This window comes from Protopterus annectens, chromosome 2.part1 (assembly GCF_019279795.1).
Source record: "Protopterus annectens isolate FY-2018-M chromosome 2.part1, PAN1.0, whole genome shotgun sequence".
In the NCBI taxonomy this organism is placed as follows: domain Eukaryota; kingdom Metazoa; phylum Chordata; order Ceratodontiformes; family Protopteridae; genus Protopterus; species Protopterus annectens.
Window position 1 is genome coordinate 554,127,233 of NC_056729.1, and position 18,105 is coordinate 554,145,337.

Consider the following 18,105-nt stretch of genomic DNA (forward strand, 5'->3'; position numbering starts at 1 on the left):
CTCGAAAATGAAAATTTCAGGAGTCGGCTGACCAGCACTTGTGAATTGCTTCTGCTTCTGGCACTGCGCAGCAAGAAAGACTGATTAAAATGGCGTTGGCTGCTTCTTTTATACCCCTGACGACCTGACGTCATGGAAGAGGAGACAGCAACTGACGCAGGACCCAAGACTTTGTTATTCAGGCCGACTAAGGGGAACCTGCCAGCATATTACCCAAATGTAATGACTGCAACAGTGAAACACAAAGAACATCCTGTCTTAAGGAAATTGGGCTCTATAAAAGACTGTATCCTACTGTATACATAATGAAAAATAGTCTTTTGGTTGAAGCCAGGTGTGATTTAGAAGATGCACTGTGATCAACATAGAATTAAACAATGTGAGCAGAGACTCCCTGTGAAGTAAAACAGACTTCATGGATGGAGCAGCAAGGAGTCAGTCATCTAAGTTAAGTGAAGATCTTGTTTTTTTTACAGTGTTTGGGGAGATCTTATGAAAGACATACATTTTATGAACACTGAAGGCAAAGATGAAACCAAAGGATAGGGTTTGGAATGCACAGTGACTAGCTCCAACCTGGATGCATAAACACCTCCTGGAATCCTTGGCAATTTTATATGGTTATGAGGATGTGGATGGGGATAGTCAACTTAGTGTCCAAAGAGCGTATCAGGTCTCCTTCTAAACGAATGACTGCATGATGACAATTTAAAGGGTTTATTTTGGGACACAAGAGTTTAAACCATTGAGATCCAGAAGTACTGGTCCTAGCTAGTGTGACTTATTTGGCATTAAAAAGAATCTTCAATAATGTCCTAAGTCCTTTTGGCCAGAAGGGACCACATAGATGGCTCTATAACACCTCGTTCCTTGATTTTGATGGGATAAGACATCTAGCAAACTGGCGCACTGACAGAACTCAGTCCAATAGGGTAATGAGCATACTCTCAAACAAAGGGGTAATTCTTTGGTCCACTTCAATTCAGTATTTATTCTTACGATGTCAAGGCCCATGTTAAGGGCCTGTGGCTGACCATGTTTGCAGAGAACTATTATCAAACTCTCCAGCTGACTCTCAGATTTTCTAAGAAGGTCTATCATTTCAAATAAATGGTGCCAGGACTATGTCCTTAATCTAAATGCCAAGAACTATCCTTTGACCACCACGCATCTGCTGTTAGGAAATCCTTTTATCTAGGCAGATTAAATACCAGGGTACATTTTCTGTGTCAAGGGAAGTTATTATCCCTGTCCTTCCCTAATCAGATCTACTATAGAACATAATAACCTTTTTGTTTGCACTTGTTAAAACATATAATGTGACTTGAAAGATTGCAGCATTTCTTCACAAAGCAAATAAAAGAAATATCTTCCATGTGTTAAACAGGTCACCTTAACTTTGCTTTCCTCTCTTCTCTGTTTCTTACAGACTTTTGAAAGGGACCTTTGCCTTGCCTGCAAGGCCTCAAAAGATCCAGTCATATGTAATATTCTACACACACTTACCAAACATCAACTTAAACACCCACTTGAAAAATTAAACTTCCACCGTAGCATAAAACTAGACCTGCCGGCAAAAAAGGTAACGCTCAAGGAATGTGATTTTTATGAAAAAGACTTCTTTTAAATATAAAATAAAAAAGCTTGCTGAACCTCTTCAAATGCAACATGAACAAACAGATGTGAAACTAGAAATTCACCCCTGGTCTGGTCCCTCAAACTCTTAGTGAAAGAGGAAGAAACTAGGCAGCAGGTATTTTGGGTTGCAGGGTACTGACAAAATGGGATCTTAAGGCTAGGCTGCAAGTCTGATCAGCATTATAGTACACGCCCTTCTCTTCACTGCTGCAGAATTCCTTACAAAAGGGATTCCCTGCTACAGGTAGCCCAACGACCGGACAGTATAACAAAGCCTTAGCATTTTAACAGACGAACGTCATGCATATACCCTCATCTCCGCTCTAGGCGTAGATCATAAAGGTGATGCACATACGTCAGAACCGAATATCCCCAGGAAGAAAGTACAGTATGTAAAAATCTTACCATAATGGTAGATGTCCTTCTCTTCACTGTTGCAATATTCTTTACAATAGGGGTCAGCTGCCAAGAATGGACCAACATCAAGTCAGTATATCAAAGCCTTTAGGTTTCTAAGGGTACACCATACGTCACATGTATACTCCCCACATATAGCACAGGGCATTAAGGTGATATCTGGATGTACCATCCTCAGAACTGACAGCACCAGTAGCAGAAATGCCAGCCTAAGGATTAGAAAGGTACCAGGTACATCCAGAAGGGAAAAGAACCAGGGGAGAAGGGAGGAAGTGAATGCTGCAACAGTGAACTGAAAGGCATCTACCATTACGGTAAGATTTTACACAACTGTACTATGTCCTTCCATTTCATTGTTGCAGTATTCATTACAAAAGGGAGAATGCAATAGCTCAGGAAGAAGAGAGAGAGAGGAAGAACCAGGAGAGCCCTTAAGAAAGCCATGAAGAATAGCCCTAGCCTAACCAGCTCTAGCCTTGGATATCACATACAACTTGTACTGCTTGGTAAATGTATGCACAGAAGTCCAGGTAGCTGCCTCATGAATATAGTATTCAAACCCTTGAAAAAAGTACCAGAAGAAGCCACAGCCCTATTCTAATGAACCTTAACCAAAGAAGGAAGGTATTGGCCATGAAAAAAATTAAAAGAAATGGTATTTGCAAAAACCTCTGGTCTTATCCAAATAAAACCTGAGTTGTCTATGCACATAAAAACTGTGCAGAGCCTTCTCACTAGCAGACTGCAGAGAAGGTAAAGTGGGTAAATGAACAGACTGATTAAGAGACAACTCATTCATCACTTTGGTCATAAAAAAGGATTACTACAAAGGGACACCCTGTCCTTAAGTAAAACTAAAAAATGGGGAACATCCATAAGGGCTTGAAGCTCAGACACCTGTCTGGAAGAAGTAAGGGTCAACAGAAGAACAGTCTTCCAAGAACAATGCTGCAAGGAAGATGAAGCTGCAGGCTCAGAAGGAGCTCAAGTCATTTTTTTTTCAAACAAAATTAAGGTCCCAGGAAGGAGGGACAGGCTTCCCCATCTTTAGCAAACTGTTTAGCCTCAAATCTAGAGGTTGAATTGGATGCTAGAGGTAGAAGTAGTTGACAAGTGGGCTTTAACAGGAATATGCCAACCCAGCATTGTGCAATTCACACAGATAAGACAGAACCAATGAACATCCAAAGAAAGTGGATCTAGGTTAAGAGAAAGACACCAAACAGGAAAACCTCTTCCATTTTAAGTAGGATTTCATAGTGGTGGGTTTCCTGGCCTCTCTGTATAAAGAATCAAAATATTATCACCCACAGTGTCAGTTGAAGAGTGGGCAGTTGGGGATGGATGACAGATCCCTTGTCTTGTGTGAGTAGGTCCAGCCTGTGAGTTAATTTGTGATGACTGCCCCAGGTTAAATGTAGAAGAACAGGGAACCAATGCTGTCTGGGCCAAAAGGGAGTCACCAGCATGATTCTGGGAGCATCCAGTTTTATCCTGAACAGGACTTTTGGAATGAGAGGAAGAGGAGGGAAGGCATAAAGAAACATCTCCTTCCAGGAAAAATGGAGGGCGTCCACCTTCACTGCTGGACAATGTCTAGAAACACTTCCCTGTGAAGCATACACTCATGGGATTGTGATATGGACCTGCTCACAGAGTCTGCCACAATGTTCTGACCTGAAGGAATGTAAACTGCCTGAAGTGTCACTTGATACTGGATAGCTAGCTCCCACACGAAGTGCTAACCTGCACAGGAGATAAGATCTTGGCTCCCCTTGCTTGTTGACATACCACATCACTATGGCATTGTCTGTCAGTACCTTCAGGGGCCCTGGAATGAAAAGAGGATGAACAGCCAACAGAAGAGCTCTCTTCTCTGACAGTGATGTGGGCTTTCCTTTGTTGAGGAGACCATGCACTTTTAGAGAGCCAGAGGAAGCCCCCCCATCCTAAGTCTGAAGCATCTGTGAACAGATCTTGAGAGGGGAGCGGAGGTTGAAAAGGGAGCCCTAGACTGAGAGACAACTGACGAATCCACCAATGAATTTCCAGTTTGAGGCATGGAAGAGGAGGGACTATGAAATCTAGAAGATAAGAGTGCTGATGCCAAACTGATTTTAGAAACCACTGAAGCTTTCTCATGTGGAGTTTGGTTAGATGGAGCATAGGAATGGTGGAGGCCATGAAACTCAGAGGTCTTGGAAATTTATTGGCTGAAATTGAGGCTAGAGGAAGAAGGGACTGAAAGAAAGCAATGAGAGTTAGGGCCTTGGGAACATCATTGGAACAGTCTGGATCCTGCATCCCAGAAACCAATCCCAAAGATCCTGCGAAGGAGTCAGGAAAGACTTTTGGAAGTTTATAGTGAAGCCCTGGCTTTGCAGGAGGGAAATGGCAAAATGAAGATGCTGCAGTAGAAACTCTGGAGAGGATGTCTGAAAAAGTAGGTTGTCTAGGTAGGGAAAGACCCGCAACCCCTTTAGCCTGCAAAAATGCAATCACAGGAGAGAGGCATTTGATGAATACCCCTGGGGCAGTACAAAGGCCAAAGGGCAAAGCAGAGAAATGAAAATGCCAGGAAGTAACAGAGAAACGTAAAAACTTCCTGAAAAGGGGATGAACAGGTATATGAAGTTAAGTATCCTTGAGGTCCAGAGAAACTAGAAAAGCCTGAGGAAGCAGCAGAGGAAAAGTCTGAAGGGACAATATGCAAAAGGAAGGAACCTTCAGAAACATGTTCAGGTGAGAGATCCAGAATGGGTCTTCAAGTGCCCTCTTTCCCGGGGACCAAGAACTTTCTGGAGTAAAACTCCTTTCCCCTTTGAGAAACTGGAACTTCCTAAATAGCTCCCCGAGGCAAGAGATGCTGAAGCACCCCCAGAAAAAAGGCTAATTGTTCCTGAGAGGGCTGAAGAATGCCCATGAAAGGGGAAAGAGATTTCCATACCATAAAATACCCTTGGCGAATGAAGGAAAGAACCCAGGAATCTTGATTAATCTTTAACCAAACAAGGAAGAGACAGGGAAAGATGAACAGAAAGAGGAATGTGGCTGTGAAGTACAGGAAAGTCAGACAGCGCCTGGTTTGTTAGGAAAAAGGAGGTTTCTGAGCTACAAGAGTCTGGGTAGCCTTAGCAGGGGGAACCCTTCTGCCACCCTTCTTAACTTTGGGGGAAGTGCGAGGCTGCCTACGAACAAAGGCCAGCTTATTAGAGTAATTCCTTTGGGATTTAGGTATAGGAGAAACAAAGATATGTTTTAAAATCTTGTAAAGCCTTACACTTTTCTGTAGGGACCTGAACAGGTCAGCAGTAGCAGTAGCAGCAGCACCAAACAAATGCTTGTTATCCAGAGGAGCAGCCATCAACCTAGCCTTAATATCATCAGGCAAAGTTGAGATCAAAGCCAGGAATATCTCCCTCAGGACACAGAAAAAAGTAGCAGCCCTAGAGGAGCCATCTGCTGCATCACAACTGCATTCAACAGAGTGGCAAACCACCTGAGAACAAGCCCCTCACAAGGATAGAGCAGAAGTATTCCCCACACAGTCAGGAAGGTCGGAAATAAACTGAGAAGACTGAGAAGGAAGAGCAAAAATATATCTTGCCATAAGGGTCGGATAACTGACAGCCCTAAAAGCAAGGGTAGCTGGGGTATAAAACCTCTTACTTAGTCTTTACATATTTCTAATGTGTTTATCAGTAGGAAGCAACTGTGAAGAAGGCAGTAACTTAGATGGATTGTCAGATGCCACAGACACCACAGGGGGTCAGCTAACAGGCACTTATAAAGGAACTTGCAATCAACAGGAACCTTATAAAATCTATCAAGATTTTGGGGAGTAGGGGGCTGAGAAGTCTGAGATGCAGTAGAAAATACATCCAATAAGACAGACATGACAGGAGTAAAAGCAAGTCTAGGACCGTCCATTTGCAAAAGCTTGTAATACCTCTTCTGAACCTCACACATCTGGGCACAATCCCATTTGAAAACTTCCATCACTCTGGAAACTGTATCCCCAAAGGAAATCTCCTCAAAATGATCGTCAGGACTACTGAACTCTTCCTCAAAATCATAGTCTAAGGGAGAAGGAATCTGGGAAAAATAGGCAAGTGCTTCCTCATCCGAATCCTCCTCCTTTTCAGAGGAATCTTCTTCCCTAGGCCTCTTAAACAGGAGTAGAAGACCAAGGGGAGGCTGGAACAGAAACTCCTTGAGAAGGCTTAACCATAAGGGCATCAAACAAACCTTCAGTGAGGTTCTGCCATTCACTCTTACGATCCTTAGGAGCAGGAGAAACATGAGTAGTTTTTTGTTTCTTCTTTAAGGGACGTCAGCCTTGTACAACTTAGAAGGCTCAGACCCATACAACACTCTACAATTGTAATCAGTACCTCCTTCCTAACCAAAATCTGAGGAACACCCCTAGGCCCTTTGGTGATGTTCAGGTGCAGTTTCCTCTGAACATCAAAAGCTGATGTCTGCAAGGCCTCCAGGGACGTGCATGAAGCTGGATCCATGCCAGCCTTTGAAGCAGTCGCGGCGCAGGAATGCAACTCAAAAGCTGGGCGATGATCTGGGCTTTCACTAGCCTTGAGAGAGACATCTGGCGGAGGCAGCAGAACTGAAGAATCAGAGCTAGGGTTCTTGGCCTCTTCTTCGTGGACAGCTGACCTTCTGAGCAGGAAGTTCCTCTCACAGTGTCTTTTGCCAAAAGCTTACGATGTCTATTTTCTAAATAAATGACCGAAGAGGAAAGCCAACTACACAGGGTCTTTGGAAAGAAGGCCTGGCAAACAGAATAGGACTTACGGTCATGGGAAGCACCTAGACAAAATAAACACTGCTCGTGACGGTCTTTATAGGGAACCTGTCTCCTGCACTGCCATTTACCCTTCCTGGATGACATGAACCCCACAAGCAACAAGAACATACAAAAAAAGATAAGAACAAAACCCCAATGGGGCATTTATCTGAAAACGGCTTAGTGAACCAGCAAACGAAGCGAGCGTTCAGACTGGCAATTGAAGATGGCATTCAGACTGGTGGCAAAGAAGTTCTGAGAGTGGTACATCCAGACATCTTTATGCCCTATGCTATATGCAGACAGCATACATGTGACGTACGGTGTACCCTTAGCAACCTAAAGGCCTTGGCAGACTGGCCAGATGTTGTACTGTAAAGAATACTGCAACAGTGAAATGGAAGGTCATCAACAGTCCTACCAACAGTGAAATGGAAGGGCATCAACAGTCCTAGGAAGAAGGAAGAACTAGTGTATCCAGAAGGAGAAAAAGGAAAGAAAGTTCATGCCAGGAAGATGGAAGGAAAAGAGCAGAGAAGAAGGGGAAGGAGGAAGGAAGTGAATACTGCAACAGTGAAAAGAAGGACATCTACAAGATTTTACACAACTGTACTATGACCTTCCATATTACTGCTGTAGTACTCTTTACAAAAGGCAGAGTAAAAAAGCTCAAGAGAAAATTTGGGAGGAGGAAGGCACAGAGGGGCCCTCAAGAAACCCATGCAGTATAGCTCTGGCAAAGCCAGCTCTTGCTCTGGAAACATCCAATTTGTAATGCTTAGTGAAACTATGAACAGAAGTTCAAGCAGTAGGCTCACAGACAGAATTGGTATATAATCCTTTGAAAAAATTATCAGAGGAAGCAACAGCCTTGCAGAATGAGCCTTTACAGAGGCAGAAAGACATTTTTCCATGAAAAGAGTTACAAAAAGAAATAGCCTTAGGGATTCAGAAGGAAATGGTTTGCTTTGAAACAGCCAAGCCCAGAGATGTGTGATGAAAAGAAATAAAAAGTTGCTCAGGTTTGCAAAAGACCTTAGTCTTATCCAAATAATATCTGAGCTGCCTATGCAAATCCAAGATGTGAAAAACCTTCTCACTAGCAGACTGTGGAGAAGGAAAACAGGAGGGCAAATTAGTAGACTGATTAAGAGACAATTCATTAACTATTTTTGGCATAAAAGAAGGATTAGTATGAAGACACACCCTGTCCCTATGAGAAAAAAAAAAAAAAGGGAGGGACAGCCATAACAGCCTGGAGTTCAGAGACTCTTTTTGCTGAAGATAGGGCCAAAAGAAGAACAGTCTTTCACTAACTGAACCCAGGTCAGCTGAGCTCTAATCAGGGCTTTATCCCTCTTGTGCCACCGGAGCAGATACAAAGATGTTATACATTTTATGAAATAACTCCAACTTTGTGTCTTTCGGCTTTTCCCGGTTAGGGGTCGCCACAGCGGAACTCCGGTCCGCTAATGACTGGTAGTGGATTTTTACGTACCGGGTTACCAGCCCTGACGCACAACCTTCAACTAAGGCATGCCCCATTCACGTATGCCTCCACACAGAAGACGCTCTAGCTGAGAATTGAACGGGATATCGTCTAGCTATGAGGCGACAACGCTACCGCCGCACCACCACAGTTATGAAATAACTCCAACTAAGGGTGAAAAATTAACCATCATGTTCTCTGTTCCTTTGTCATATACATCTTATAGGCACAACTTAAGTTTTCACAGTCTTCTTTGCAAAGGTTTGCTAACAAGCCACCAATACAATACTGCAGTTGTTAAAGTGAAAACACTTTATAAAAATATACTTTGTTAAATTTCTGTGTTCCTCAATACTGGCATACATACTGTCAATAGCTTGTATCTGTATACATACCACACTTTCATTTTTAATCATGGCCTTCACCCAGTGAAAGTCAGCTCCCTTATAAATAACTGCAACAAAAAGACTGTCAGGATGGTACTCTCTTTCATCTTTAGGTGCACCCTCAGGGTAACTTAGTCGCATAGTCGTCCTGCTTCCAACATCCTCAAAATATCCCAAAACTGGAGCATTGTTCAATCTGCAATTGAGAAGCACATGTGGCAGTAATTATATGTATTTGTATTACTTCATTTTATGTTAATACAGAACAAACGATTACAGGCACAAGAAAATGTATAAACCACTAGCAAAATCATGCAGACCCACCTGATGAATTACAACTACTTTTTAAATAATTTCACAAGAAAGGAGAAAAGTGGTCAGCTCCCATCCATTTTTTTAAGACAGTTTTCTCACAACTACCTTCATCCAGTATAGTACACCCTTGTTAATTGACATATGACAATAAAACGGAAGTAATGTACTTCCATAATGCTAAATCCATGTTGTCTGGCTCAACAGATGAGTTGTTTGATCTACCACTTTCCTGGAATTTACCTTTCAGTACAATAAAGAACAGATAAATTACCTAGATGTGACTATTGTTAAGAACAAAGTGGGTAACAAATACGAATCTAGGGTTTTTAGAAAGGAATGTTTTTCTAATTCCTATGTTCATTTTGAAAGTGACCACCCCTTATATCTTAGGAGAAATATAGTTAAAGGTCAAATGATCAGGGCCTCTCGTATGACCAGTGAAGATGTTTCATGTGGTAAGGAAATGGATTTAATACAAAGGTTTTTTAGGGACAGAGGTTACCCACTTGCATTAATTAAGAATGTTAAACGTGAAGTTTTGAGAAAACGGTATATTCAGTACAAGCCACTACTGACACATAACCATTGTGATGTTGGACAGGCAATGATTATTCCTTCAAGGTTAAAGATTAACAATACAGATGATAATAATATACCTCGTCTGATGTTGACCTATTATAAAGGGATATATTGGATACAAAGAGGCATAAACGAAGCATGGAAAATGTTCTCCCATATTAGCACTGATGTCTCCATTTTTCAACAACCACTGAGGTTTGGGTTCAGGAAGAATAATAATTTCAAAAAATTATTTGAGATGAAGAAGCCCCCCTGTGGAAGTGGAACACAACAAAAGGTGGGGACCCACAAATGTGGTAGATGTGGACAATGTACCTTTATATTGGGGGAAAAAACACTTTGGCTTAGTAAATTAAGCTTGAAACTGAAAAGTAAGGGCTACCACACCTGTCACACCAAAGGGGTGGTTTATTTGGCTTTATGTTTAACTTGTGAAAAATACTACGTCGGTAAAACCGAACGTAAGTTAAAACAAAGGGTTTATGAACATATAAGAGATATAAACAAAAGAAATGGTAATAACGCCCTTTTTAGGCACACTGAGGTGTGTAAAAAAGCCAACATCAAGTTTTGGGTTCTTGAAGAGGTTACAAGAAATGAAAGGGGAGGTGATTGGGAGTCCCTACTTGAACACAGAGAAATGATCTGGCAACTCAGGCTTGATGCCTGTGGTTCCTATGGGATGAACGATCACCTCTCCATAAAACCTGCCCTTAAACTTTTATCCAATAACCCTAAACTGAATTAAATAGTTAAATAGTTTAGAACGGGTTTGTTGGATTCACAAGGATGATGGTCCCGACAATACATAATTATAGACATCATTTTTTTATATATACAATAATAGTATACGTAGTGTATACAAGTGTCTTGTACATACACACATATATATAAACCTACATACAGATAGTGGTGGGTTATGTATTTTCCTGTTGATATCTGGTGTTACATATTTTTGGATGACATCTGGAGCACTTTTATGTGTGTTATTTTATGTATTATATATATTGTATTTATTCATTTTGGAACTTATTAACTACTTATTCATTATTTATTTTAATACATGTATTATGATTGAAAGTCCTTCAGAGTTATTTATAGATTTATATATATTTAATTTAATATATACTGTTTTAAACATATTAGTTTTTACATTTGGTATTAAATGTTCATACTTTGGACAAGGTTTTATATTCCTGATGCAGTATTATGTATTGACATGATATGATACTAATTTGGTTGGCATTCAATTAATTAACTAATTAATTAGAACTGTATTTAAGGTTAGTTAACAGCGGATGCAACGGATTCTGATGAAGTCTTGATGTGATAGATGAAAGCGCGCTCAATCCCATCGTGTTTGTTTTGTTGTTTTGGTGTTCTATTAAATTTATCATTTTTCAAGTTTTATCAGTGGCTTACATTTTTGTGTCACAACACGTACTGAGGTGTTTTCGGAGGAGACCCTTCATGGTAAATGCAAGCGGAGGTGTTTTTGTTTTAGTTTATTCCTTTTGACGTGGAGAGGTGGTGGATTTGGTTACTTCATTTTATGTTAATACAGAACAAACGATTACAGGCACAAGAAAATGTATAAACCACTAGCAAAATCATGCAGACCCACCTGATGAATTACAACTACTTTTTAAATAATTTCACACGAAAGGAGAAAAGTGGTCAGCTCCCATCCATTTTTTTAAGACAGTTTTCTCACAACTACCTTCATCCAGTATAGTACACCCTTGTTAATTGACATATGACAATAAAACGGAAGTAATGTACTTCCATAATGCTAAATCCATGTTGTCTGGCTCAACAGATGAGTTGTTTGATCCGACCTTGGTGCCTTAAGAGCTTGAATCCAGGGCTCTGGCTTCTTCACTACCCATAAACCTTTCTGGTCCCTAGAATAACTCAGGCTGAGCTTGTCTGCTTATACCTACCTGATACACACAACACATATTTGCTACTCTATGCAACAGGACAAGGCTCTAGTCAGGTCCAATCAATTGGTCAACGGCCCTAAACTGACAATTAAGGGGGGAGAGGCATGTTGAGCCAGATGGCACAAGACAACACATGTTCTAAGTACATAACTTTCTTTTCCATCTGACTCAACAGAAGGGACAGATTCCAAAACTACCAGAAAACCCAGGGAGTTCTAGTGGAAGGATATTCCGAAGTATGGCAGAGAAAAAAGATGCACGGGCTATGGACTGCGCATCTAGCTTGCAATGAGACACAAAAGAATGCACAGTAGACCAAGTAGCTGCAGCACACATCATTTATGGGCACTCTAGCAAAGGAAGCCAAGGAGGTGGCCACCTCTCTAGCTGAGTGAGCCTTGGAGTTGTAAAGTAATGGGAATCCCATCTCCTTATAAACAAATGTAATTCAGTTGGAGAGCCACCTAGATAAAGTCACTTTAAAAACTGCTTGACCCAGTTTGACTTTTGAAAAGGAAAGAAACAGCTGGTCTGTTTTACTAATGTCTTTGTCAACTGAGATTTTACCTGCAACACACCAATGAACATCCATCAAATGTTTAAGTATATTCCCCTTTGTTTGAAAAATTTGGGTTGAAAGCTGGAAGGTTAATTGCCTGATTAGGATTTCCTTCCACCAGCACTTTAGGAAGAAAGTAAGGGTTGGTCCACAGTGAAACCCTATCCTTACGATAAATGAGATACACAGGTCTGCAGGACTATACTTGCAGCTTCTGAGATACTCCTGGCTGGTGACCACGACTAGAAAAATCACTTTCCAAGAAGAAAATTTTAGTTCTGAGAATGCTGGCTCAAACAGGGACCTAAACAGGGACTGAAGCATTACAGTAACAACTCACAGAAGAACTAGGCCTCTGACTGAAGGTCAGAGAAGGAAAGTTCCCTTAAAGAAGGCTTTAGATATTTTCAAAGAAGCGATAAAGGTTTGGTTTGGTTTATGCCAAAATGAAAGTTGGATATGACTGCTAAATGTACTTTGATGATTGAGAAGCTAGCTAGCACCTTCCTGAAACAAGCCTGCCAAGAAGTCTGACAGATGGTAATGGTGCTGAAAAGGGATACAGACCTTTAGAAGATGCCCAGACATTAAACCATTCTAGTGCTATGTGTCTGTGATAAAGACAAAATGTGCACAACTGGACTGGAAAGCCTGGTGTCTCTGGCCATCATTGGAACTGGAGAATCTGTGTGGTCAGTTTCAGGGTCTTTACATCTCTGTGAGACTGACTGGATGGATATAATAAAAGGTCTGGATGTGGATTCAGTTCCCAAGGAAGGTGTTTCAAATAAAGCCAGAGAAAGGGGAACCACAACGGCTAGGGCCAGAAAAGGTGCAAAGAGAATTACTGTAGTTTTGCACCTCAAGGCTTTCTGAAGAAACTCGGTTATCAGGGGAAGAAGAGGAATAGCATATAGAAGATACAGGGGCTAACCGTGGTCTACAGCATCCCTCAGAGGAATGACGACAAAGTAGCCACTGCATTTGCTGTATAGCTAGAAGACAGAAAGATTCAGGCAAAGTTGTCCCCAACGACTGAAAATCATTGCTGCCACTGACTGATTGAGGGTCCACTTGTGAGGCAGAAGAATAGACCTGCTCAGTTTGCTTACCAGAACACTGAAGTCCTAGCAAAGTGCAATGCCATAAAAATGTATTAAGAAATTGTCCACTACTACTATCTTATGGCTACCAGGCATAATGGTATGAATGGGTTTCCCTTGCTATAATGTCTGTCTGTGTGGACATAACACCTCTAGGGAGGGAATCCTGGAATGCCTGCAACACTAGGAGATTCACCCTCATTTCCAAGACACTGATATGAAGTCTGACCTCTGTCATTGACCAGGGGCTTTGAACCAACCTAACTTTGTAACAAAGGCTACAGTGAAACCAAAGAGCAGCTCCCCGAATTGAAGTGACTCACTCCCAGTCAGAAACAAAGATATCTCCTGGACTGCCTTGCAATTTTGACGTGATAGTAGGCATCCTGGAGATCTTTAACATCCACTTATCTTTCTCCAGCAAAGGAAAATGGACTGTACTGTGACTATCTGTAACTTTGTCTGTTTCACAAATTGGTTGATATGACTTAGGTCCAGAATGGGCTTGAGGTTTTCAGAACAAAATAAAAACACCTCAAATAGACTCTGGATGCTCAATGGTCTGGTAGGACCTTCTGGGTGAATCATTTTTCTAGCAGCTTTGTCACTTCTGCTACTGCCAATTTCCTCTGAATGGGTGGAACATCAGGGATTTTCTTACCCTTTTTTTGGAGGGAAAATAAAGGGAATGATATGACTTTTCGTGATAATCTTCTGCACCCATAAACCTTGAGTGACAGCTAGCAAGGTGTGAAGGTGCAGGGATAAGCACCCCCCCCCAACTGCCTCCACAGTGTGGCAGTTAGGCAACCTTTCAGGAGGGCTGAAAGAGCTTTTCAGTAACAGAGCCATGAAACCCTTGATTATGTAGTCTACCTTTGACCCTGGGGTGACAATCCACTGAAGTTATTCCCCGTCTAGGGGGCTGTCTGTCAGTAAAAATGTCTTGGCTAAAACACTGGGATTTTCAAAACCACAATTTCTTCCAACCCTTTCGGTTCCAGGAAAAAGTCCTTTGGGGTTAGAAGAGTGTATGCCTACAGTAGACAGGGTCTTGCCTTTCTGCTCGCTGTTGGTAAGCATGTCTTTTACCTTACGTCCAAAGACTGTGAACCAACAAATGGGGTGTTAATGAAGGACATTTTAAAGCTTTCCGTGAAGTCACAGAAATGCATCCAGGCATGCCAACAAATTGCAGTGGCTGTGCTTGCTGCCCCAGCTATTCCATCAGCTATGTTTGAAGGCAGATGCATGAACACACTGGACATAAGACTGTACAGTAGAAAGCTGTGATTCCACAGCTGTTTGGATGTCAGGAGGCAGATTATCTGAGAGGGATTTGTACAGCTCTTTAGTTATGACTCATTTCCAGAGGGATCTAAGGGTCAGGTAGCTCAGCTTGCAGAGAGCAAATGTTGCCAAATAATAAACCCATTTCCCAAATCTGTCTAATCTCCTTGATTCCCTGCTGGGGGGAAGGACAGTTAATATTTGTGCTTTCTTCCAAGAACTCCTTTTTGGTGCATGTTGCAACCACCGCAGCATCTTCCAGGAGATTCTTGTTCCAATGGGACTTGTTCCTAGGGGCCACCAATATTTTGTCAGGTTTCCATGGAACAGATTGGTTTCCTTCCAAGTCAGCTGGGAGCCCAACTAAATCAGCAAATCAGTGGGTGGGACTTCTCAGGAAGTAGATGAGCCAGCCCTGAAAGCTTCAAGGGATACCAATGCTTCCGAGGAGGGGGCTTTGGGGAGCCAACCCTCTCTGCTTTATCAATTTCAGACTATATCCAAAAGAGATATTATCCAGAGGGGATCTTGGGGGTCCCTCCCCTTCCTCAAAAATCAATATCCTCAGTGACAAGCCTCTGGAGATGAATAAATATGCCTCCTCTTGCAAGACTGTTTCCTATAGCCTTCCCACCTGGAGCATTCTGGGGAGGATCAGAATCAGAGGGAGAATTCGTCAAGCAAGAACTTCCAAGGCTTAGAGAGTCTGACTGTCCCTACTGAACACGACGAGAGGACAAGGCCACAGAATCCAATGGGGGGGGGGGGGGGGGGCAGGTCAAAACGGCACCATGTGGGAATGAGACACTTCCTCTCTGGACCTGTAGAGCATGCTCTCAAATGCCTAAGCTGAAATCAGTGCTGAAGATATGCCACCCTGACCCGAAGAAGTGAACGGAGGAACATCCTCAGCTCAGATCTGACTCAGTTCCCAGGTAGACATCATAGCCAAACTGTCCATGGCTGAAACATCTAAGGGTAGAGATAGTTCTGAAAAACTTGGAGGTGTCCACAATCCTCAGTCTCAGCACTTCATGAGACTCATCCTGATCTAATGCAGCCAGAGTCGAAAAGGTGAAGGAAACAGTCAAAGTTGAAAGTGCTGTCGGCTCTGGCAGGGCTGCCTCATGGAAACCACTCAGTACAGTGGGCATCAGATCCGAAGGCCAGACTGATAAAGGAGAGATCATGGCTGGGATTGCTGGGACAAGACCAGGAGTCTGGAGAGACTTCAGCATCATCCTACTGCCTTTGGCTTCAGAGGGGCTCCTTGACGATCAAAAAGACCTGAAGGACAATGCCACAGAAGGTGGTATAGATGAACAGTGACTTTATTTATACTAAAAATGAAAGAGTGGAGCCAAGGACTAGCCAGCTCCAGGAAGCAAGGTGGAGTTGGTAGACAGATTATAATTGCCTCCCCAGCTGACAAATCCAAATGTTTTGGGGTTTTCAGCACTGGCCTGGATCAGCCTGACAAATCTTGAGACCTCTTTCTTGGTTTCTCTTTCTCTCCTTCCTTCTCCTTCCTTCTCTCTCCTTTGCCTTTTCTTTGTTGGGCCTTATGTTCTTCAACTTCTTAGAGCAAGACTTGGAAGGTGAAGCCACCAAGCAAGATGCTACTTGCAGGCATGATGGACTTTGAGTAAAGAACACAAGGAGGTTGATGTTCTGAGACTACTAAACCTTGAGGGTCTGCTCAAGGGCCATCATGTGCAGTCTGGAAAATGGAACCAGGAAGACTGCTCTACCATAAGGTATGGCAGACTGTGATATACCATCAATGTCAGTACCACAGTCAAGGTATCGGTTACAGTACCCGAAACTAAAGGATGAAAATTCTCTCTTAACTTGCTTTACAAGTATCCAAGTGATATTCAGTTAATACTAGATAACTCGGGTTCCGAAACAGATGTATTGCATTTTCTTTAAAGGTTGTTCATCTGCAACAGAAACCTCAGCCTGAAGAATATAAGATTTAGACACTGAATCAGTTTTGTTCAGCTGAATATCCACAGAAGGATCCAAAAGAACCACTATGAAATCTTATCCTCCTAGGGGAAAGGGGGGGGAAGCCTCAGAAAAGCAGCAGAATGGACTTCTTCATTCCCTTTACATTTTTCCTTGTGTTGATTTTCAGAATAAAGACCTTTAGTTATGATACCTTTAAAATGTAATCTTTGCAACCTGTTAAAGTTCTCTTTGTCTCTGCTACAGGCCAGCATATTCAGCATGTTGGTACGTTTGCATGCAGATCTTGTAACTTATGTTCATATACTGATAATACCAATTTGTTCATACATCCGGATACAAAGAGAATTTAGGTTTAATTTTTATGCTGACTGCTCCAGCCCCAACTTGGTAAACTTAGCTAGATGTAAAGCTTGCCCCTTGTTCTATATAGGCAAGACAAACCACTCTCTTAGAGACCAGGTTCATGAACATGTATATGAGATTAAGAAGGCTGATGAGAAGAATGCCCTTGCTAAACATGTTAATGCCTATGGTTTGACACATTCCTTTTTATGGTTACACTGTTGTCAGCTGATGCTATGAGAATTGGTGACTTAAAGAAAGATACTGAACTATCAGAATTGAGATGGATAACACTATTGCAAGTGGATAAAGGGTATGGACTTAATGAAGCTGTCCCCTTAAATCCTTATCTTAAGGCAGGTGCCTTGTTTAGATGAGTTTACTGGCTACTTTGCATCTGTTTTAGTACACTTAAATGTGTGTATTAGCTGTGTGCTTTTAATGATCTGAAGATGTGGCTGTAGCGGTGTGAAAGTGCTCATTAATTGAACGTTTTACAACTTTTAGCTTTTTTGTGCTGTGGTGTTCTCTCTTGGTCTTGGTTTTGTGATTTTACTTATTTATTTATTTATTTACTATGAAAAATAAACTCTCAGACAAGTGATGCTGAGAGTGACCCATAATTCATAGTTGCCTCTGGGGGAAAGATTATTACCTATTTCAGCATTTTTCAAGCGATGAGAAGGCCCTGCCTGGAGAGGCCAAGATCCCTTTTAGGGAAGATGTAAGTAAGTCTGAAAATGCTACATACATGCATAAAACTGCAAACCCTTCAGCATGTTTTTTATGTGGGATGAGGCAAAATGCATTCGCATATGAGTGCAAATCAATATTAATGAGCAAGTTATTAAACCAAACCTTGGGATGCCTGCGTGCATGTTGTTAGCACACTCCTTTCTGCATGGAGAAACTATGAAGTAATGCTTTGATATACAGGAGAGGCTCACACAGTTGTCTGCACAAGGAAGCTCACTGTGACAGACTCTGATAACCCATGACCTATGCTAAACAGAAGCCCCTCATTTGGTGGCCACAAGTGTTTCAAGTTCTGGATACTGTCTGGCACATAACAAGTACTGTTGGAACAAGATGCTACTGCAAATTATACAGCAAGGTAAACCTTTATATATTATGATGGCCAGATCATATCAGCCTGTACAACAAACACAAGATTTATTTATTTAATTTCTAACACCTATGTTACTAAAACAATGAGTGAGAAGGTCACTGAAAAACCAATCAGTAAAAACAAAATGAAAACTC

The 18,105-nt window shown here is 41.8% G+C and overlaps 1 protein-coding gene across 1 annotated transcript in view; it reads right to left on the reverse strand.

Moving 5' to 3' along the window:
* The window catches only part of ST3GAL5 (ST3 beta-galactoside alpha-2,3-sialyltransferase 5), a 1,145,576-nt gene that overhangs the window by 184,547 nt on the left and 942,924 nt on the right, over positions 1-18,105 (reverse strand). The window contains exon 5 of the mRNA XM_044062329.1: positions 8,744-8,930. Coding sequence (XP_043918264.1) covers positions 8,744-8,930 — 187 coding nt within the window. The remainder of the gene's footprint in view (positions 1-8,743; positions 8,931-18,105) is intronic.